General features: G+C 39.6%; 1 protein-coding gene across 3 annotated transcripts in view; it reads right to left on the bottom strand.

Moving 5' to 3' along the window:
* The window catches only part of MOCOS (molybdenum cofactor sulfurase), a 229,206-nt gene that overhangs the window by 157,852 nt on the left and 46,734 nt on the right, over positions 1-24,620 (bottom strand). The window contains exon 1 of one of the 3 annotated variants that reach the window (XM_054814509.1): positions 8,560-8,609. The exons of the other annotated variants lie outside the window; for them this stretch is intronic. Coding sequence (XP_054670484.1) covers positions 8,560-8,585 — 26 coding nt within the window. The 5' untranslated portion in view covers positions 8,586-8,609. Of the gene's footprint in view, positions 1-8,559; positions 8,610-24,620 lie in introns of those variants that run through there. 3 annotated transcript variants of the gene reach the window in all.

The following is a 24,620-nucleotide window of genomic DNA, read 5'->3' as shown; positions in this document are numbered from 1 at the left end:
CGCTGCAGAATCGGCAAGGTTTACAGCACAGCCTTGAAAAACACTTTACAACTAAGCAGACTGCATGAAGCAAAATCAAACAAAAATCTTGTTTTGCTTAGATACATGTCTGTGTGCATGCACAGAGACAAAAAATACTTTAAGCTAGGGAGAAACACATGCAAATAAAAAGAAAATTACTCCAGAATATTTGTAAAGCTTTATAAGATCTGAAAAGCTATGCAAAGGAATAGAGCTTCTATGTGCTCCCCAGACAAAGCTAATTGAGCATCGATTTAAGAGAAAGAAAAAACTTACACTCTTGTGATATCTACTTTATTCAGCACATAAGATTTCATATGGACACACTGAGATCATTTGCGGCTTTATTGTCCTTATTGTACTCATGAGGATTAAGCTTATTGTTATTCTTAGATATTGCTCAGCAACATTACAAAGGAAGAGAAAAAAACTATACATCTGCCACAAAGTTGCATTCCTTTATGATCAACAGAGATGCTATTATTTCACTCTGAATGAGAAACCAGAGGTTTGCTTTTAAGTCATGATACATAGGTATCCTTTGCTATTCTTAGAAAGCTACAATCTGAAGTACTTCCACAGGCTAAACTCTTTGCCTTTTCACTGCATGGGTGGTAACATTTAGGCATGTATGCTATTAAGAGTCATATGCCAGATCCTGCAAATTAACACTCGTGCTAGCAATTCCGCTAAATTTCTGCCAAATAAAGACTGCTAAGATAATAAAAAGTTGGCAAGTGCAAGCATTTATTTCTCTTAGGTTTGTCCCAAACAAATTACTGATATTATTTAATTTCAAACATTTATTTCCATGAAGTCTTTTGAAGAATAAACAAATAAACAAGCAAACAAATAAATAAATCACTGCTTGGAATCCCTCTGAGCTTGAACTAAAGTACATTTACGCAACTTACCATAACGTTCCAAGGCATGCCTGTTTCTGTCTGTCCACAGGGGCAAAGTTTCTAATATAACACATCTTCCTCAGCCTGCTCTCCTCTGCCTTTGGCATGACCCTCTTGTCCCACTCCCCACTATTCCAAATTCTACTGCAAGAAACAGTTTTCTCCTTCAGCACTTTGACCAACTCGTTGCCCCTGAATAGCTCTTCCCCGTCTTGACTGAACCGAAAAGGGTATTTTGTTCTCAGGGTTCACTGTGGTCTTGTTACTTAACACTTCCCATCCACTGCCAAAGTTTTGACACTTGTCTCTGTGCCACAAACCTCACCTTCTCATGCATTTTCAAATAGTTCCATTTGTGCTCTAGAAAAAGCTTGTAGCAAATATCCATTAGCGGAATATCCACTTACGGATATTTGATTACAAGTCCCTCTTGTTGCGTTCCACCCCTGCCACTCCCCAGAATAAATATTCTTTCAGCAAGAGGGACACTGGCACTGGTACTTCTCATGTTGTTCTCTCTTGTCTACTGGGTCTACTGTGCTCCCTTAAGCATCTGTGCCCACCTGCGGTCTCTTCTCTTAAACCTAGATAATAAATTTTCTAGGAAAAAGACTACCTTCCCCAGACACCACCTAACCCAACAAGTACCACAGTATGCATCAGGTATTTTATGCACTATCAATCAGAGCACGAAGCAAAAGAGATGTATGGTAAACATTTGTACCCTAAAATGTTTTAATGCAATACAAAATGCCCATAAAACATGAATATTTTGGATGTCTGCTTTGGCAGCACCTCTGAAATTCAGGCTCAAGCAACATACTGCTAGCACCTACTAATGTTGATAACACATTTAACTGTTTTTTAAGCAATAACTGATTTCATTTTAAACTGAGTTGACATTAACCGATAATTTTGTTTAAGTGATTTACCCAAAAAATCACATAGAGGATGTGTGAAAACATAGATCTCCTTTCTTCAAATTACTAGATAAAGCCTGCTTCTGTCAGCAGTAGAATCTGAAATGTTTCACGATCAGCATGATGCTAAAGAGGTCCTTACTAGTACCCACAAAAGAAAGTAAAACTTTTTTATATGAAAGCTACCCAGAGACCTATAATATTTTTTAAACCATGAAACTTAGCTACATCATCTACTCTTTGCTCTCAATATCAGAAAGCAAGAGAGTATGCTAATGGGCACAGACAGAAACTATTAAGATAAATTATTATAAAAGAATTCAACATTAATAAAACAGGAATAACTGACCAAAACCACACATAAACACACAAAAGGAAAAGGTTCAATAAAGAAGCTTCATTTTGAGATTACAGCTTAGTGGTTTCAAGTGATGCATTATTTTCTTTGGAAGTAACAAATTGTACTGCTAAAATAAGACATCCAAAGGGAAAAAGAGGCTTACTAATGATAAATTATTGTAATATAAAAGCAACCAGATTAAAAGAATACTCCATTAAAAGATACACTTTTTTTCTGATAAGACAAAAATGCCATCAGAAGAAACATTCTGCAGTACACAAAAACTCATCTCTTCCAAGAAGCGTCTGAAATGCTAAGCTATTATTTCTAGATACCAAATGTAATTAAAGTACAACCACTTTAAGCGCAGTCTAAGCTGGATTAATCAATAATGGATCAACTCCATGCTCAAAATAGCTGGTCACTGTCATCAGGGATTAGCAGGTATCACATCTAGGAAAAAGTGAGCACAGAACATTTACAATTCCCAAATATACGATGGACCAAACTCCACAGCCTTTACACATTCCAGGGTCAGACAAGTCTCCTAGGAGATTAACAGAGCACTTTGTTGCTGAGTGAGGCCAAGGTAGTTCTGCCAAATGTAAGTAGTTAACCAGCTCCTACCACCAGGAGCTTGGTTAGCTCGATAAAGTTTTAGTAATCAAGTAACATTCCTTTCCAGATGAAGATCTGGTCTAGTGGAGGGTGTCCCTGCCCATGGCAGGGGGGTTGGAACTAGATGGTCTTTAAGGTCCCTTCCAACCCAAACCATTCTATGATTTTATGATATATATCTACAAAAGGGAATACGAGCCAGCAGCGTACCCCAGCAGCCAGGGCGGCAAGCAGTGTCCTGGGCTGGATTACCAGAAGCACAGCCCATCATCCTCCTCCACTAAGCGATCAATAGACCACCTCAGGAGTACTACAGTTTTGGGCCCCCAGCACAGGAGGGACAATGATCCAATGCAGCTAGTGCCCCGCAGGGAGAGGTTTTTAGCCTATGAAAGTGAAGGCTTTTGGAGGATCTAATAGTAGCCTTTCACTACCTGTGAGGAGGTCATCAAGAGGAGGTCAGGCTCTTCACAGTGGTGCAGCAGGAGGATGTGGGGCAAAAGATATCAAATGAAATGAGAGAGGATCCAACTGGATAGAAGAAAAAAAATTTTAACCGTGAGGATAGTAAAGCAATAAAATTGGCTGTTGCGAGGCATTGTGCAGTCCGGAATTCTTGGAGGTTTTCAAACAGGTATGGCTTTCAAAAAATGGATAAAGCCCTGGGCAACCTGGTTTTACAGCTGACCCAGCTTCAAGCAGGAGGTTGGACTAGAGGCCTCCTGAGATCCCTTCCAAGCTGAACTAACCTGTGATCTTATGATTCTAATAAAAAGTCAGCATAAGGTTTCTTCTTTTCCTCCTTATCTCTTCCTCCTCAGTACAGATCCCATTCTTTTCGCCAGGTACCAAACACCTTCTCCTTCCATTCTTCAGTTAAGGTTCTCTAAAGCACAAGGGATGACTGATATCTTTGGCTGTTTTCTTTTGCACTTTACAGAAACAAGAAAGCAAGAAGTAGAGCAAAAATGCCTCCCAAAGGAGACACTGCTTTCCTCTTTGCAAGTGTGAAAACTGGTTTGATATATGCCATAAAACAAGAAAAATAAAAATGGTTAAGTCTTAAATAATTAAGAACCTGAAATCTGGCTACTAACTCCAACTGGATATGCCGCTGTTTTTTTTTTCAAGCTGACTGATAGTGCAAGCATGCAAGACAATTTCAATATTGTGTTGGGTTTGCGTGGCAAGGTTTTGGTAGCGGGGGGGCTACAGGGGTGGCTTCTGTGAGAAGGTGCTAGAGGCTTCCCCTGTGTCTGACAGAGCCAATGCCAGCCGGCTCTAAGACGGACACACCACTGGCCAAGGCCAAGCCAATCAGCGCCTCTGTGATAACATATTTAAGAAGAAGAAAAAAACCAGTTAGAGAGAGCTTTTGCAGCTGGAGAGAGGAGTGAGAAGATGTAAGAAACTCTGCAGACACCAAGGTCAGTGCAGAAGGAGGGGCAGGAGGTGCTCCAGGCGCCGGAGCAGAGATTCCCCTGCAGCAGCCCATGGTGAAGACCATGGTGAAGCAGGCTGTCCCCCTGCAGCCCATGGAGGAAGGATGAGGGGGTGTAGAGATTCCACCTGCAGCCCGTGGAGGACCCCACGCCAGAGCAGGTGAAGACATCTGAAGGAGGCTGTGGCCCATGGGAAGCCTGCACTGGAGCAAGCTCCTGGCAGGACCTGTGGATCCATGGAGAGAGGAGCCCATGCCAGAGCAGGTTTGCTGGCAGGACTTGTGACCCCGTGGGGGACCCCACGCTGGAGCAGTCTGCTCCTGAAGGTCTGCACCACATGGAAGAGACCACGCTGGAGCAGTTCGTGAAGGACTGTAGCCTGTGGGAGAGACTCATGTTGGAGAAGTTCGTGAAGGACTGTCTCCCGTGAGAGGGACTCCATGTTGAAGCAGGGGAACGATGAGAGGAGTCCTCCCCCTGAGGATGAAGAAGCGGCAGAAACAACGTGAGATGAACTGACCATAACCCCCATTCCCCGTCCCCCTGTGCCGCTGAGGGGGGCAAGGTTGAAGCCGGGAGTGAAGTTGAGCCCGGGAAGATGGGAGGGGTGGGGGGAGGTGTTTTAAGATTTGATTTTATTTCTCATTCCTCTACTCTGTTTTGCTTAGTAATAAATTAGATTAATTCCCTCTCTAAGTTCAGTCTGTTTTGCTTGTGATGATAATTAGTGAGTGACCTCTCCCTGTCCTTATCTCGACCCATAAGCGTTTTGTTATACCTTTTCTCCCCTTTCTAGTGAAGGAGGGGAGTGATAGAGCGGCTCTGGTGGGCACCTGGCCTTCAGCCAGGGTCAACCCACTACAAATATTTAGAAGAAGACTGGTCAGATTCTTGCCATCCACTCACACTTATGCCTGCTATGAAGAAAGCATAATAATTCAGAACAGAACAGATAATTTTACTTGCAAGTCATTATTAGCAAAGGGAGTAATAAATTGTGTTCATGTAGGGGGGAGAAGAACTTGTGGACAAAGAGCTGGAGTGACTTAGAAGAGCTTGAAGTCCCTGGCACCATGGGTATGGCCAAACCACTTGTCTAAAAATATTTAGGTTACTAGAATATAAAAGAAGTTAGAAATTAAAAACAAAACCAAAACCCAAACACTCCCTTGCTGTTGTTCTTTGTGTTTGTGTCATTAAAAAATAAAGCCTGCTTAAAAAAAAAATCTATTCTGAACAGTAGTTAAACATGCGCCTAGTTTTAAATGTGGGCTTGTGCCTACTGAAGCAGAGGCTTGAGATTTTAACTGATGCATATGTGTTATCCAAGACAGCAACAGATAACAGGAATTATTTTCTGGAGTTGAGGCCTGACACCATTTATCAGAAGGGAAGTTTAAGCAGGCTAATAGCAGCTCATTAAAATCTGTCCATATCTGTGTAGGTCTTTCTGGCATCTACCTGCAAGTCCTGCAGGAGAAAAGAGAAGGCAGCAAAAGGGCCAGTGGCTCTAGTCTTCCACTGGTACCTTCCAAAACAAAGCATTTAAAGTCATAATTCACTATCTATCCACCTCTTTCCTTTCTGATGGTTTCAGCTCTGTCTGCCAAGTACAAAATCCAAGGAAGAGGGTTTGGAATGAAGTTTTCTATGGCCTGAGGTTCACGTGTGAGTATATCTTTATTCACCAGTCAGTCCTTCAGAGGAAATCATTGTTTTGAACTAATAAAACACTGAAGAAAATCTGGTACCAATCCGTATTTTGGATGATAGCTTTTTAATGTTTTTTTTCTGTTTCCTAGATTTCATTGTATCACCTTTGTGTATGAGTATTAGATTTATGCTTGCAAAAATTTGAATCCAGATATAAAAATCATGGAAATTTTACATGTGCAAGATGAGGAGTTCTGGTACCAAATGAATCTTTAAATACAGACCATTACAGATTTGCAGAAGCCAGAAGGGCTTATATCAGTCTCTGATACACAATTTTTATATTTTTAACTATTATCCAAGGAAAAAAAATTGATATTTTTACTGCACTTTGCATAGCTTTTTGTGAAGCAGCTTGTCAGTAGGCATGATTGACTGAATTGGCTTGTTGCTGCTCAAACAAACAGAATACACTTGGCTGATTTTAACTCCTAATACCACTCCAAAATTTCCTGGCTAATTATACTTTTGCAAATGTAGAAGACCCACATGCAGAGTTCTAAACACATTAAGTTGCAGTTTAATTGCACTGATGGCTTATTGATTAGGGAAATGTTTTACACATACAAAACCAGCAGAAAAACTGTATCTGCATGTAGGAGAGAGTCCTACAAGAAATATTGTATGTTCTATCAATATAACTAAGAGGGAAGCAGCCAAGAAAACAGCAAGCTATATTAAGGAAAACATTACAAGAGATGGCACATGAAAAGATTTTTTTGAAAAAATGTCTAGAGCAAACACCACATATTGTTAATCTCCCAGTCAGCTCCAGCTTATAGCTCAGACTGTTGTACAATCACTAGGAAAAAACACTTTGATCAAGGAATGTACTTTTTATTTAAGGAATTAAATCAATGAAGTATTTACATGTGTTTAAACATGTCAGTTTTCAGACTCATAAATTTTATCTAAGTGCATGATCACTATAGATGGAAATCATATGGGTCCAGTCCTCAGATAGAGCAAGTCAAGCACAAGCTGTTGAAAATAATCCCCACTGAAAGCAGGCACTGACATCAGTTGAGGATGTGGCTTTGGTTTGCATGGGTAAGCAAGAGGCAGAGGGATTCTGCAAGCATCCTCGTTACGATAATGGTTTATGAAATGGCCCCACTAGTACAGGGTAAGCTGTGTCTTCTCAGCTTCAAGAAAGTTTGACTCAAGAAGATAGTTTAACTGTACAAATTTTTACATTTTGATTATATTATTTATCTTTTGATGAAGTCAAAGAAATTTTCTATGCTTACAGAGACATCTTGACATTACAATAAAGTCCAAAACACTAAAAGCGTCCCTTGATTTCACCTTGAGATGGAGTGGGTAAACCATTAAACATTTCTCCAGGGGCTGTGGGAGCTGGACTTGCTGGGACATACAGGAATATAGGATCTCACAGAAAAGTTCAGCACAGAGAAGCAACATCTCTTTCTTTAGCAACTTTGGCTGCGTAGTGGATATCAAAGATGCGTGCTGTTTTAAAAAGGTGGTGTTAACGCAACCAAAAGTATGTGTTAACAATAACATGCTTTGGATAGTAACATGTTAAAAGTTTAAAATTATGAAGCCCTATTCCACTGTCTTCTATTGTAGCTTACCTATAATCAGCACCTCTACTTACCCATGTTTAACTAATTGGTAGTCCTATTCAGAAATGTCAGCAAGAAATATGATTACTTGAAAGGAAGCACATTTGTATAACATTAAATCAACAGCTAATTAATATAGCAAATAACCATCACATTTTCATTATAATCATGTAATCATTCTAAGTGTATTGGTTATAGCAACAGTCAATTTTATTACACAGATATATCTCTGGTTTGATTATGTTGTTAAAACATAACTATAGGGCTGGCTGTTTCATGTATTAGAATATTCAACAGCCTAATATCATGTTCTTCCACCTGTTCGGGTTATGATATTCATTTGGTTGAGCTTTAAGATGTACCCCTGGAATTATCATGAGCATTAGCTGATAAAGGAAGAGAACAAGACATATTGATGGAAGACAGAGTAATGCAGTACCACAGCATGCTCATGCATAATACAGACACCCATTTATTTCCCTCAAGTAATAATAAAAAGGTTCATAAAGATGCTAAGCTTTGCTGTTGTGCCTGTAGAGCCAATTTTAGCACATGTATATGTAGCCAAAAGGGTCCTGCAAAACTTCCACAACAACCAAACAGGTCAAACCATTAAGAATCCAAGAGATGACTACTTTTTCATGCATAGGCAATCTACTCCAAAAGAACAAGTTATGGACTTGCCTCCTTATGGTACTGACCAGCACTGAGACCCATTGTATTGCCTGGTAAACCTATTTTACTTGTCCAGAACATCAGGACTATTTAAACTTATGTCAAAATATCTCCATTCCTCCAAGTTGCTCAGAACTGTGGGCATCTACCCATTACCTGCTCCCTCTCCAGAGGGATATACCATTCCCCTGCTATTCAGCAGTGGTATTACCCACAACACAGAATGGCACCCGCGCTCCCAAGCAAGAGAGAAAATGCAAATCACATTTGCAGCCTGGCCAGGGTCTCAAAGCAATGCAGCCATGGAGGAAATGTTCCTACTGAGAGCAAATGTACCTTTCACATCGCAGTGCTGCTTCCATTTCCTTGGTACTATCTGGAACTCTACCCCTAGAAGCATCAATAAGGTGATCAGGAGTTAAACAGATTAGAAGAGGCCTTCTTAGGTCTTAGAAAACTGGAGTGAAATATAGCTAAATCTGTCAATACAAATCAAGCATTTGACCACGATGCATTTTCTCCTCAAAGTCTGTTTACCAACTATTCCTGACTTTGCTCATGAGAAGCTTTTTGCAAGTAATTGCTGCATACTTTATGTGAACAAATTTCTGTCAATGGCAAAAATTCTCTTTACCATTTTATAAAGTCTTTGACTGTTCTTTACTCATGGTGTTAAGATCAGTCACCTGAGCCAGCACAGTGGCTCTAAACTTCTAAAAAAGGAAAGAACCAGCTAGTTAAGCAAAATATAATCAGCAATATGTCTGTGGACATATTGCTGTGTTTACATGGGGTGACCACCATTTATACAAAAAGAAGAACCCAGAACATTTTCCCTGTTGGCAAATGCCTAGCCATTAAATACTTGGTAGAAATACAAGTAGGTAGGTTCATTTCTAATGGAGCATTGTCAGGGACTCTCAAGATTTCTTCAGTTCTTGCCAGAGAGCCCAAGGGTCTAGAAGCCGTGGTGAGGTGAGAGCTTCAGAACCTGATCTCCTGCATTGAAATTCACTTTCGAGATGCTGAAACAAAAAGCACAAGCTTTCTTTTTTTTTTTTTCTTTTTTTTTTCTTTTTTTTTTTCTCCAAGCACCTAATTAAATTTCCTGCACATACAATTCCAAAACATTCTGGTTTTGGACAACTCAGCTAGTCACCCAGTGTCAGATTCATGACAGGCAGCATTTCTACTGCCTGTGAACAAAGAACCAAGGGCAAGAACAAAAAGGCAAAATAAAGGTAGAAGCACTATAGAATGGTCATCGACACCCTTTCCATGGTGCTGCCTTTCTCTCCTGCCAACATGAATTTCCAGGTTATTAGGAAATAATTCTCCCTACTGTTGACCCATGGTTTTTATGCTTCTGCCAGAAGAAAATTTTCTTCTGGGCAAACAGAAACAATCAATTCAACTCATAATGACCACTAAAAAGACAGCAAAAAGAATGAGACTGTATGGGAAAAAGAGAAACAAACAACAACAAAAAATGCTCATTACTTGCTGTGATTGTGATTAAATGACACATCACTACACACTGGATTGAGTAGACACAGGATATTCAGCACAGAGAGACAGGTCAATATCTGTCCAAACTAATTTTCATTTGACATGAGACATGATAGTTCAGTGGGATTGAATTGTCAGGTACCTAACATTATTACGGACACTTTGTAGTCATACCTACCAGGTAAGCTGTTCCAATGAAGAAGCTCACTTCAAAATCAACTGCCAGGTACCTTGCCATTTACCAAGGATATTGGAGATGCATGTGCCAAGGTTCTTGGAAACCAACTCATTCATTTATGTATGAATGATATCACTAAACACAAAAAGATATTATTAAAATTTTAAAATACTGGCCCAAGATTTCCTGAGCCAGAGGTCACAGGATGCTGGGAAAGTATAGAAGGAAAGCATCACAAGATGATTCCCTTATTCTTCCCTAGATGTCTGCTATTGATACTGAGCTAATGCCTTACTGTGTTGGGTTTGCGTGGCAAGGTTTTGGTGGCGGGAGGGCTACAGGGGTGGCTTCTGTGAGAAGCCGCTAGAAGCTTCCCCTGTGTCTGACAGAGCCAATGCCAGCCGGCTCTAAGACGGACCCGCCGCTGGCCAAGGCCAAGCCAATCAGCGCCTCTGTGACAACATATTTAAGAAAGAAAATAAAACAGTTGGAGGAGCTTTTGCAGCTGGAGAGAGGAGTGAGAAGATGTAAGAAACTCTGTAGACACCAAGGTCAGTGCAGAAGGAGGGGCAGGAGGAGCTCCAGGCTCCAGAGCAGAGATCCCCCTGCAGCCCGTGGTGAAGGCCATGGTGAAGCAGGCTGTCCCCCTGCAGCCCATGGAGGAAGGATGAGGGGGTGTAGAGATTCCACCTGCAGCCCATGGAGGACCCCACGCCAGAGCAGGTGAAGACATCTGAAGGAGGCTGTGGCCCATGGGAAGCCTGCACTGGAGCAAGCTCCTAGCAGGACCTGTGGATCCATGGAGAGAGGAGCCCACGCCAGGGCAGGTTTGCTGGCAGGACTTGTGACCCCATGGGGGACCCACGCTGGAGCAGTCTGCTCCTGAAGGTCTGCACCCCATGGAAGAGACCACGCTGGAGCAGTTCGTGAAGGACTGTAGCCTGTGGGAGAGACTCCATGCTGGAGCAGGGGAATGTTGAGAGGAGTCCTCCCCCTGAGGACAAAGAAGCGGCAGAGACAATGTGTGCTGAACTGACCGCAACCCCCATTCCCCACCCCCCTGTGCCGCTGAAGGGGGCGGAGGTTGAAGCCGGGAGTGAAGTTGAGCCCGGGAAGATGGGAGGGGTGGGGGGAGGTGTTTTAAGACTTGATTTTATTTCTCATTCCTCTACTCTGTTTTGCTTGGTAATAAATTAGATGAATCTCCTAAGTTCAGTCTGTTTTGCTCGTGACGATAATTAGTGAGTGATCTCTCCCTGTCCTTATCTCGACCCAAGCTTTTCGTTACACTTCTCCTCCCCATCCCGCTGGGGGAGGGGTGAGTGAGCGGCCGCGTGGTGCTCAGCTGCTGGCTGGGCCTAAACCACGACACTTATGCTGAAGTTAAAGTGTTAGTCTGGGACTCAGACAATCAAATTTTGGTCAAATGGTGCAACTTTCATTTCCTATGCACCTCTGAACAAACCCCATGCTCTCTTTGCTTTCCCCCAAACGTACCTAGAAACTACTCATTTATCAGTATCGTACTCTCTATCTGATGAGTAGAGAGTAGAATACATCTCTTTAATAAGTTTACAGTAGCAAAGCTCCCATCTCCAAATCTAAGCATTACAGATATGTGGCTGTAATACAAACCATTGCCACCTTCTATTTATTTTTAAGCAACCACATTTTAAGCCCCAAGTAAATATAAAATTCTAGTGCAAAGTGGGCCCAATCTGAAAAGTTTGGTCTCAGTTGTATGTCCCTAAGATGGGAATATACAGACAAACTTTCTTTTTTTATCTATTCTACATATATTATTTACCAAAGTGTAGGTCTCGTCTCATTAATGCTCAGTTTTGGTGGAGACATTTCCAACACATATCTTAACATGATATCTCAACATTTGTAAGACTTAGTATACTTTATACTGCTACATTATCATTAGTATAAATAAACTATTTTTCTCCTACCAAGGTGCTCCCAGATCTAAGGAAACACTTTGAAACCTGAAAAAAAATATATTGGGACCAATATTGTTTAACATCATCAACAACCTGGAGAATGGGATGGAACGCACCCTCAGCAAAGCTTATGAATGATATCATAGTAGGATGTGCTATGTCAGAGGGCAGAGCTACTGTTCAAAGGCACCTTGACAGGCTGAAGAAACAGGCTGACAAACCTCACAAAGTTCAGAGATAGATAAGTTTTGCTCCTGAGATGGAACAACATGGTGCATCAGCTCAGACTGAGGACCAACTGAATAGACAGTAGCTCTGCAGAAAACAACCCGGTCCTGGTAGAAAAGTTGAATATGAGCAACCAGTGTACTCATGTGGCAATGAATGCCAACCGCATACTGGGCAGTACTAATAATAGCATGGAGAGCAGGTCCAGTGATTATTCCTATTGCCCAGCACTCAAAAGGTGTCTGGAAGGCTGTGTCCAGTTTTGCATCTTCAAGTATAAGAAAGATCTGCAAACTGGAGTGATTTCAGCAGTGGCCCACTAAAATGATGAGGAAGTAGAAGCACATGCCCTGTGAAGACAAATTGAAGGATGGTATGGTGTTTGCTCAGGCTGGAGAAGAGGAAGCTTCAGGGGACCTCATTACTGTCCTCAGTTATCAAAGAGAGGGGAGTAGATAAGAAAAAGCCAGACTCTTCTCAGACATACACAGTCAAAAGATAAGAGCCAACAATCACAGCTGCAGCAAGGAAAATTCTGATCAAACATAAAGAAGAAAGTTTTCCCAATGAGCGCAGTCAATCACCTGGTTTCCCAGAGAGGCTGTGTAATCTCCATCCTTGGAGATACTCAAAACTCAGCTGGACACAGCCCTGAGCAACCTGACCTAGCTTTGAAGCTACCCCTGTTTGGAGACCCAATAGACTCCAGAGGTCCCTTCCAGCCTGAATTATTGTACAACTCTGTATTGCAAAGTGAAACTATGCAAAATCATTATGAAATGCTTTAAGGAGACAGGACATTTCTATTGCTTTTTAGAAAAGCAATAGAAACTGAACACACTTCCGGAAGGCAGAGGAAAGGAAGAAGAAATTGGGATTCCCACAACACTTTAAAAGAGATGGAAGGATAAAAAACCCAAAGAGATTTTTGAGAAGAAACAAGTTACAAAACCATTGGGGCTACAACAACAGAATTTCTGCCAACCAACAACCTCTGAGTAGTAGACAACTAAGAGGACTCAAGAGTCAAATGAATGGGGGAGGCTTACAGAAAACCAGTTCCTTCTGCGCTAAGGGCTTTAAAAGTCAACAGGGTCAGTTTAAAATTGATCCATTGTCATTTTATAGGCAGTGAGTGAAAAGACCGCTGGGTGGATGTAATGTGATCACAGCTGTTCAGTCCCGTGAGCAGCATGAGGCTGCATTCTGCAATAGGGGAAGCAGCAGGCAGCCTCTTGCTGGAAGCCCTACTAAGAGAAAATTGCCACTGTTGATCCTCATGCCGCTGTTGAATTTGATGGGAATTTTTACTGCATAAATGACTGCAGGATCATAGCCTACATTAAAACAGTATAAACATAAAGAAACACATTTTAACTTCAGAAACATATGGCTCCCAGTGGTTTCTAACCAACAAGAGCACTGTGTCAAAGGGCAAATTTGGCTCCCAGCTTACTGTTGCATTACCTAGTTGCTGTTATGAAAAGGAGGAAACAAAAAAAAAAGAAAGAAAAAGACATATGCAGTCATGCATATACATCTGACTCAGTGATGACCTTTTATTCTGATAAATTGCTGATTTTTCAAATATTGGAAACAATGTATTTATCACATGGAAACTGACTGATGTGTCGGCAACGTCCTTTTAAAAAACCTTTGTGCCAGCCAAATGTCAAAGTCTGTTATTTCATGTTAAATGAATTTATCCAATTCTCTTGCAAGTCAGTGCACAGCCTGACCTTAGGCAGGAACTGCAATAAGGACGCCTGTGCAGGAAACCTGAGAAGAAGCATGTAACTAGTCAAGTACCAAAGGTACATTAAATTCATAACTATCCTGCACAACACAAACATGTAGATAAATCTCTAATGAATATTCTACTGATATCCTACTTTAGTGAGCATTCTAAGGAGTAAAGCACTTTGCTGCTGCTTTTCTTGTTTGCAGCAATGGAAAGGAGAAAACTATCAATGTTGGCCCATGCAACACACACTTTGAAGGAGGTTCAACTAAAGGCATAGTACTAGGCTGTGCTGGAGCTTCCCCTGATGTATCTAGTCATCTGATTAATGGCAACATTTACTCTCTTCCTACATGGAAATTTGAAATTAACTTTTCTTAGGTCCTGTTTCAATATGAAAAAAGGTGACAGTTCTTGTCACACTTCTTTAGACATATTGTTCTGACATTGGAGTAGAATGAAAAAGAAAAGAAACGAGAGATTTTGCTGTTCATTAGATTATTTTTTTGCCCCTCTGGTGTCTGTTCCATCACTATCCTTGAGGGAAAACATCTGTTACCTGACCTGTTCTTCCTTCCTTCCTTAGATCCTGTTTCCCTCTGGAATATCCTTCCTTTTGCTGCACTGGCACTTTAGATGCCCTTTATTGTCTCTCTCAATATGTTTAGGTTTTACCCTACACAGTCTTCTTTTTCACTTTCATTCTAAAGAAATACAAATTAAGAGCAGTGAAATGTCTTCTTAGGGACAAGATCTACATTTTTTTTCTAGTCAGCTGAAGGATTTCTATCAGCTCCTAGAGATTTCATCTACATACACTGTATGCAAGTTGTACATTTCTTGTTTGCAAAAAGAGCTCATTCAACCCTTTACCTAGGCACATATTTACAGATACTTTCCTCTATTTTTGACCCAAGCTTAAAACCTCCTCCACCAATAATCACAAAAGTTGAAATAAGGGACCAAGCTGTAAGACTGCTTTCTTTAAATCCAAAATATAAGGAAGATATATATGTGAACAAGTGTATTTGATAACCAAGAATCTGGGACTGAAGATCTAAAAAAAACCCCCTAATAATGATTTTTACTCTTATGATGGATTTTAATTCTAAGCTACAGCTGTATAAAGTCCTTCAAAGTTATTAAAAGTTGTTCTTCCCAATCAAAAATATTAATAAATTGTGTTAATTATATTTTGTCACCAGAATTGATAGATATCCTAGTCAAATCTAAAGGCTCAGTCATTTTGCTTCAAAGCTGTAACGTTCTTATATTGTGTAATCAATTTGACTTGCTTGTAGATAATTAAATACTAGCAAGTGACGAAAACTAGACAAGGTGTATTGATTTCAATTGGATAAAAACTCAGACACCTTCTCTGTGATTGTTCAATATGTAAAAACCTCTCAGAACACCACCACTGTCTTGCAGCTTGAAAATTATGGTAAATGGTTAAGCTGAGGTCAAGGTGGATATGTGTATAAATCCTTCCCTCTTTGGAAAAAGACCGTATTCCTATAAATAATTGCAAGGCAACATCTGATTATTAAATCAATAAGAATGGTGGCACTGACTTCTGCCCAAGTACCAGATTAAAAAATCACTGAAATTCATGGCACTGACAAAAGGCATCTTTTATTAACCCCCAAATTAATGAAATCTCTAAATCCCTATTTGGATCATTGTGAAAAGCCAGCTTACTGCAGGTGTGAAAAACCAATTGCTTCTAACTGAAAACACTACCTGTAACACCGAACTCTTATTGCCAGCTCAGTTAAAAAAAAAAAAAAATCAAGAACTTTTCAACATCTAATACTCTTATCACCAGCAATTAGACTTCAGTGTTCCACAAAGATGGAGATGTATCTGTTCCTTGCACTAACAGATCACTGCATTGCTATAAATAAATAAGCAACTGCACATACAAATAAAATGTAATCTCAAGACACAGGCAAGTCATAAAGTTAGCTCTTCAAATTTCAAAGGTATTTCATCTTCTTTTTGTTACCTAGGCAATGAATTACATGTATACTGGTTGTGACTGAACATGAAGTTCAAAATCACTATTCCCAAATACACCAGAACTAAAAATTCTTTTGAGGAAATGGAAGTCGTGTGTCATTCTAAGTGGACATGTCCACATACTGTTTAAAAGATGTTTTTAATTCCAGTTAAAATAACAGCAATCCTCTTCAGGTGTCAAAAGACGCTGACTACTAACAGCTGCTGATGCGACAGGAAAAAAAGTGATTTTCACAACATGTAATTTGAACACCATGTAAAGCGCAAACTATAAAACCTATCTTATGCAAATAGACCTGATTAGAAAGATTTTAATGAATATATATCTTCTTCATTTGCAAAGATGACAACTTTTGACCTCTTACTTTTCTGCCCAAGTCCAATTCAAATTGGACTGAAATTCAAATATGACTTATTCCCCTTTCTCAGCCAATGTCCTCCGTCTATCTTGACTGATTCCATCGCGCTACCCAGAGAGAGACTTCCAGCAGTTTGTTAGAAATAAAACAAGAGAAAATCTTACTGCTCATAGCTGGTTAAGGGGACAAATATTTCCTAAGAATGCACTGTGATCTGTCATCTTCCATGTGAAGGAAAAGGCTATGGTGTTCTTGGGGTGTTAAATAATGGTTTCGGGGTGTCATTTGAAGATGGTATTTTTCTACTTTTTTACTCCTTTATTAAAAAGCAAGTCAGGTCAAGCCTCAAGTCTCACAAAGGCACAAAGAAAGTTGTGATGATCTCCGAGGCACTACGAAAAACAAGTTGTCAGTTGCCACATAATGCCACAGGGCTTTCAGTGGTCACAATTTTTTTTTTTCTCCTGTCAACAGCCATTTGCAGATAGCCTTACTAAATCAAGAAGCTTTCCCCAACTTTCAGAATATACTAATTCTTCAACAACAGATACAGAGCATCCTTCCTGGTGAAAAAGATTCTTTGCTGATGGCCATATGAAAACAACATTAATTCATTTATTTCAGAGGATTGACTTTCAACATTGTGATATATTTCTATATACACTCCTCATTGTAATTCAAAGAAAAAAGAACTGTTATAAAATCTGGCTTCTTTTGCCAAAGGGGAAAAAAACATGCATGGCTTAAGTAGGTGATCTGAGACTTTGACCTTTTCAGTAAATTTACAAACAAGCTTCTTTGCCCATTCCACTGTTTTATCTGGCACATATTTGTACTGGTGTGGGTTAAGGCACCCTAGCTTAAACTGAGTATTATCTTGCTCCATATGCATTTTTATTGATTTCAGTGGGAACTATTAGTGGAAGCAAACAGTACAAAACAAGTGTCAAGGTCTCTGAGGTGCCTCCCTATCTTAGAAAACAAGTTTTTATAAATGCGTGTGTGTTCCATGGGAGTATCTTCACTACCCTTTTAGAAGTTTTAGTATATTCCAGTCCACACCACAGTTCCTTTGCATCTCAGATACCGACTCATATCCTGTAAACTCAACTTTCTTTGCCACTATTTAACTGCCTACATTGAAAACAAACAAAAATGTAGACTATACTTTTTTGCATACATCCTTTCTTTCTCGCATATGCATGTGCCAGTTTTCCTCAACTGGCTGAACAATCTCTTTTGATTAAAATCTCCCATTTATATATGCTAGCAGAAGTGCAGCATATGTCAGTTATTTTCATGCATCTCAAACCTTTTTGAGTCACTCACTCCAAATTACAGATCTTTATTCTGTAGAAGGAAAATCTGCTCTTCATCTCTGGGTGCAGAGCCTTTACGACATAAATAAAGACATGAAAATGCTGTGCCTATCAGAAGTCTACTACGACAGGAGGTCATTCTACCAATTAAACTCAGAAAATGGTCTCAAGCAAACAAGATCTGTTTTCCATGAAATAATGTTGATTTGCATTAATAAAGTTGCTAGCCTTTAATACTTTACTGGTTGAATCTTTCATGTGTATCTCAGTACAGATGTCAAGCTAACTGGTATAAAGTTACTTGAACTTCACAGGAGAATGAATACTTTTGAACTGTATAAAGTCTGGGCATTGTAAATGACACATTTGGAGTCCCCCAACAAGCTACATGTCAGAATGGTACTGTACATATTTTCCTCTTCAATAAGTTATTAGGTTCACTTTTTCTTTTTGTCTATCCAAGCCATCTGTGTGTTGGAGAAATTAGTTCCAAATGTGTGTAATTTAAAATCCATCATTTTTCACAATGTGTGCAATCAGACTTGAATTATTTAGAAATTATCAATGCAAGCTGCCTCACTTAACCCTTTGAAGGGAAAGAACATGGAAGGAGAAAAAGTATATCCAGGCAGTGGACTAAGTAAATGAAATGAAGGTACAAGAGGTCACGGTGACAAAACCCTGATCTCACCTCATTGCCAAGACCAAAATGCCCAGGTTACAGAGACAATGCAAATTACCTCACAAAGGAGCCATTGCTATTTGCAGCGTGGCTGTCAATTATTAACTTGTATTGCTAGGTTTACGGAGATGGTTCTCAACTAACTGTGTACCCTTCCCTCAACACAAGTGGAATAAAGAACAAAAAGGACCAAAAAAGGGCTGTTCTAGACCATTGGTTTTTTCCCCTCTTAGCAGCTGTAAAAAAAAAAGTGATGCATTTCAGTGGCAAAAGTAACAAGACTGATCTTCCCAGTCAGCATCACTGTAAACCAGCAAACTTCTTAAAGCCAACGAATTTATACATATACAGGAGACTGGGCACAAGTCCCCATCTTTTTGGGTTTTTTTTTTTTTTTTGAGGCATGGAAAGGGCACAAAATTTGACAAATGGGGAAAAGAAAAACCAACACCAATATACTCTGCATATCTTGTCCATGCTCAGAGGCACGCAGTTTTAAATAGTTATTTAAAAGGTTGAATTAAAATAAAGTGAAATGGTACACACTGGGTTAGGCTGAAAGACAAAGCAAGGGGAGGGAACTCAGAAAATGGTGGTTCATTTCTGTGAGCCTCCTGTATGCCTCATTCATCAACACTGTTTTCCTTGCTTCAAGTAAGTATTTCAGAAGGGCTACCATGAAGGCAAAAGAATTACTGTTGTGAATACCTCTTTCCCCCAGATTTCAGAAGAACCAACAACAGAGACATTGATACAAACAGAGCTTAAACCTCAACTGTACGCGCGATGCTTTGCAATGATGTAGCACACTTTCAAATGACTTAGAGTGCAATTCTGAGTACTGACAAGGCCCTAGGTCTTGTTAACTGCACTTGTGTATTGACCTTACAGAATTTTAGCAGCATTTATTTCACAGCAAACCATCAAAAGGAGTATGTGCTGCTTGTATAAGTATGAGATACTCATTCTAAGAAAAAGTCAGTTTGTAACCTTGGTCTCAAACTGTCCAAACATGAAAGACACATTCCTTCTGTAACACTGATCATTATAAAGTTTGGCTGCACATATTTCCAAAATTAAATCTTAGGGTTTTTTCCTGAAATAATTTGTACCATTATATTATTTTCCACTCAGATATCTTAAAATGATAAAAAGTATCCTCTTATTAAGCCTCAGAATACCTCTGTAACTGGGTGTGATATTATCTTCACATTTTACACAGAGAGAACCAGGTTCCAAGAAGTTAAAACAGACACCTAGCATCACATAATTCGGTGCATGAGAAAGAATTCTAATTCTTGTAAACTCCACATCTATGATAAGCTCTCTAACTTCTAACGTAACTAATGTTTTAACTTCGCTAATCAACGTCTCACAGAAGATTTGTAATACCTGGAATATTACAAGGTTACAGACACAGAGATCTACAGACTGCAAACTTTTAAGATATATTATCAATAACAATAATAATTTATGGGACAGTGTAACATTTAAGTCTCAAAAAGGTCTGAAAAAACAGAGTACTCAAACCTTTGACCTAGCAAGCTATAAAAAGCAAAGCTGCTTCAGTATGGAAACCTCACTTAAGAATACAACAAAATAGTATTTTAATTGTACAGCACAATAGTTACTCAGGTTTTGAGAATTTAACCTAGCAGAATTAAATTTCAGCAACTCAGTGAAGTGTACACTTGCTGAATTAGAATACGTTGAATTTCATTTGCACTGCTGTGTTGAGGACATTACCTACAGTATCACATTTCTGGTTTGTGTCTTAACTTCAGACATACCCTCAACCCGTACTTTGAATAGTCTAGCTCGTGGATCACCACCAATACTGCTGCACTACACTCTGCTACTGCCACATTTTACAACCAGGAGAACACCTCAGACAGGAGTATGCTAATAAGACTACAACCAACATATTCCCCTCCCTCTCCAGCACTTATTATTCACTGAAGTACACTCTTGCTTTACAATGTTTTAAGACGTATTAAATGTACTAATGATGCAGCTGGCACATTAGTAGCTGTCCCATGGCTGAGTTTAACTCTGGGTGTGAACAGCAAACTATACACGAGGGAAGCTTATATTTACATGCACAAACATGCCTAATGCTAATTAGGCAGAATACTGGACGAGGGTGTAATTCCTTGCAACATTTCCTATTCTACATTTCACCACTGCAGCTGGGGCTCCTTCACACACACTTGCCCAAATATTTTCCTTTAATAAGATTCCTTAGGTGAGAAATATATTCCCTCTATAAATTTCCTTGCCAGGCTTCTCAGAAAATAAAATTTCCTCTCTCCTTTTTAAATAGACCCAAGCACAGGGAGAAAAATTATTCGTTACATATATCAATTTCTTTGCTTCTGATAAGACAACTGTCCTGTGCAAATGAAAGATTCAGTTGAAGCTTTCCTTGTTTTATTAACACTGGCTGAGCTGTAGCCCTAAGAACCACGTTGGGAGTCCCCGTACGGGTGAGGTTCTCTCTCCTGTTTCTTATACCTGCTTGCTCAAGTTGCAGTGAGGAAGGCATTTGTGAAAGAAAATAAGAAGTGAGCAGGCAGACCTCTTGGTTTAATTTTTAACACTAAAGCTCAGCTTACACCGTTGAGAGCTGGGGCAAAAGTTTTACCATTTCATGGCTTGTACAGCTCTGCATAACTGCAAAACAACAGCTCTTAGCCTCGTCTTACACCACCATTAAAAACTCTCTAGCATATTCTCTCAAGTGAAGAACATGTTAATGTATCTAAAACTCTCTTCACAACTTTTAACATGTGGGAAATCTTCACAGCTATACTGAACTGTGTATAAAAATAACTATGTATCTGATTGTCTTACAAATTTTTAATAAGATGCATTCAATAAATAGTTTTATTTCTCCAATGATTTCGAGTTGTTCCAAAAATTTGTAAATTCAAAAGAAGCTAAAGAACAGGCTGTGAAGCACACATATATGCTCTATCACCACTTGTTCTCCCCTGAAGGGGCTACAGCACAGACAAAAACAATGCACAGGCTTCCGCAAATAAGCGCTCTTCTCATTTTCACTTATTCAGCGGAGAGAAGGATGGTAACGCCATATATTCCTACCTAGCTACTTAAAACATCAGTTCTGCACCGAGAATTAGATTGTCTCTCACTAATCTGTTATTTCACAGCCTCTGCAAAAGTAAGCTTTAAGTAGGTTTTGTGAAGTGGAACAAAATTCTGGTTTTACACCTTCCTTGTCACGCCTGCTTTTTTGTGAGCAAAATCTATTCCTTTCCTAAGGTTGAGCTCCAAATTAAACAACGTGCCAATCTTGTAATTCACGAAGGACAGAGCATTCGCTACATATTGTCTCCAGTCACACATATCAGAGTTGTTGATATTGACCGTACCGTAGCTGTTTATATTGATCACGGGAAACTTGCTGCCCCACAGCTGGAAGAAGAAGAAATACAGAGACAAAGAACAGCACTGTTTCATCATTCTCCTTCCCCACGAAAAAAGACTGACCCCAAACCTACCAACTTCTTACAGTTTTCATTGACTGAAATGCAGCGGCTATGTTCGATGCCCAACCAGCAGTAATGGAGCTGGGTTGACCGCTTCCCACAAACACAGGTGGGATTTGCACCCAGGACTCTGTGACATTTTCCTGCTTTTCTCAGGTGGAGAGTCTTTTACCTAAGTCACTGCTCCACTCGGGTTTCTGCAGTATGGTAATATGATTATTTCTACTACTTTTAGAATTACAGCAGTAATAATAGCTGCCAATAGCAATCTTAGTTCAATCATTTCTGTCATTGAAAAAAAAAAAAAGAAATTCCTTTCTTATCATCTTTCTCCCCAGCGCCCTGCTTCTGCACTGAAGCTCCACCTAATTAAAAAGTTACCGCATTCTGGACCAGGTATTTAATAAAATGTATATTTTCCTCAATAAATGCAATTACACCATCAGAAACACATACAGTAAATCATCTTTTTTAGATTCTGGGATTGGATTCACTTCACTTAACTTTAACACTTAAACTTACACTAGCCACCCCTAAAAAGTGATTTATTACCTTAGACACAAATCGCAACTCGAGATACTTAAAATTAGCTAACTAAACTGACCGGCTTGCACACGAATAGTGTCAAAACGATGTGACCAGTTTAATTAACAGGCTTTTTAGCAGTTTATGCCTAATTATATCAGATTGTCACACCACACAAAAAATAATTCCCTAACATCAGCATTTGACAAAAATTAATTCCATTTCCACAACCCCTCAGCATTTAATTGTATAAAATTTTTTTTTAATGTTCTGATAGGAAAAAACCCAAAAGCTTTTGTATTGATTTCTTTCATGTTTCAGGTAGGTGATGACACATAAGCACATACTTGTACACTGGGAACTCACGAAGGCACACACAAAAAAAATGGGCAGGTTTGCTGCTAGCTCTGTGCACAACAGAAGTAGGGAGGTTCACAGAAGGTTTATTTCCATCTAGCCACAGCACTCTGCAAGGTCAAGTTCTGTCTGGAGAGACAGTAGGGAATGCTTTGGCTTTCAGGAATGAAAAATTACTACCTTATGGTTGACTTTTAAAATGACAAAAAATGGTCAAAGTCAAATAATTTCAAATAATCCAGACACTATTTCTTTTCAGTTTTCAAATCTTTCAAGATTTAGAGGGAGAAGAGAAATCTGGGCCAGGATGTTTGCTTACCCCATACACCAGAAGAACAGGGAACCTATGCTTTACTTGCCCAGCAATTCTTTCTCCCGTAGGAGGACACAGTCTGAAGATAGGAGTCTTCATTGTAGCATTTTATGTTTTTAAAGTGATATGAATACAGTGTGATTTAAGCATTTCAGTTACTTAGCACAACTATTTGGTACTAAAATCACCTGAAATTGCTATTGATTAGAAGCATCAAATATGTAACAACACTGTATGAGTTCCCTGGCAATTTCTATGCATATCTACGTATCTATATACAGACACATACCCACACACAGACTTACATACATATATTGTATATAAAGCAGGGGTAAACAGCAGAGAAAGACACAACCCAGATGTCTTTCAGAAGGCAGTGCCAAGCCCACCAGATTGCTGCTGCTGCTGCCACCCAGGTGATGGTGTGAACAGCTATAACCAGCAGCTCTGAGGACGTACTGATAGGCTGCAGGACTGGGGTGGGAAGGATGGTACATGTCCGGGAGCGACAAGGAAGAGGGGATGCAGAAGACCCTGTCTCTCCTTTGTTTGCTGGAAAGCTTCTCCAGGGATACCAAAAATTCAACAAAGGTGGGGAGAGGGAAGTAATGCAGGTATTATTGTATATTGACTGTTGTTTTGATTAAAGAGAATTACTTTTGTGCATATACACACTCTGTACAACACAAAACACTCTCTGGAGATTAAGCTACTGACTGAGACTTGTAGATCTGTGGATCTACTTCATACATTAATTTCTTGAGTGATCTTGACCAAGTCATTCTACTGTCCAGTACCACGGTTGCCTGTCTGCAAACTAAGGGAAAAAACAGGATCTCCCCTCTTCTGTCACTGTCTACCTCAAAATACTGAGCATTAAGGGAATGCTAAGCTATTTCAATCAAGGACTGTCCATCCCCTATCATATGTGAATGCAAGCAAGGCAGAGATTTTGGCAATAGTATTTTAAAATAGTTTCTGTCACTGAAACACGAACACTAAGAATGCCAAAACTGTATGAGATTCACTAATGAATTAGCAGCAGCTTGTGGAAAATCTACAGGATTCCTCCAATCCCTAACCTTTGAATTCCGTAATCAGAAGAAAGAAGTGTATCCTTGCTTTTGATGGAATTGTCTTACTCTTACTCTGCAAAATCCTCTCTGAAAACTGGGGATTCTCCAACCCCTATGTCCACAACTCTGTGGCTCCCAGAAAACCTTCCAAAAAGAACTGACTTCACCATGCTTCAGATGTTAGCTGGTTTCCAGGTATTATTAATCAGACACTCCACCACTGCTCGACAAGGCTAAACATTCCCTGTCTTCTTCCTTGCTCAAATCAACTCAAATATTGTACAGGAACGTGGAAGTGATAGCATTTTCAGATAATGCATCTAGTTGTGCATTCATTTGTCATGTGGTGTTGCTTTCTTTCTTAGTTATGGTAATAATGGTAACAAGCCATTTTCATTTAAATAAGATTATTATTATAATGTATAATATCTCTTATGCTTCAGCTCTCCTGCAAAAAGAAACCCCGTCTTGGTTCATGGAGCGTATGAAAGATAAGGAGATCAGACAAAAAGGATATTAGTATATATTTGGCAATGGCAACACATCCCCACGCAGTTTGGGAAATAATCCATTGCATAACATCTGCACAGATTTCAGTGCAAAAGTTAAACGAAATAGCCCATCCCACCT

The sequence above is a fragment of the Grus americana genome, chromosome 2 (assembly GCF_028858705.1).
Source record: "Grus americana isolate bGruAme1 chromosome 2, bGruAme1.mat, whole genome shotgun sequence".
NCBI classification, from domain to species: domain Eukaryota; kingdom Metazoa; phylum Chordata; class Aves; order Gruiformes; family Gruidae; genus Grus; species Grus americana.
Note: the sequence above shows the minus strand (reverse complement) of the source record. Positions and strands in the feature narration are given on the sequence as shown.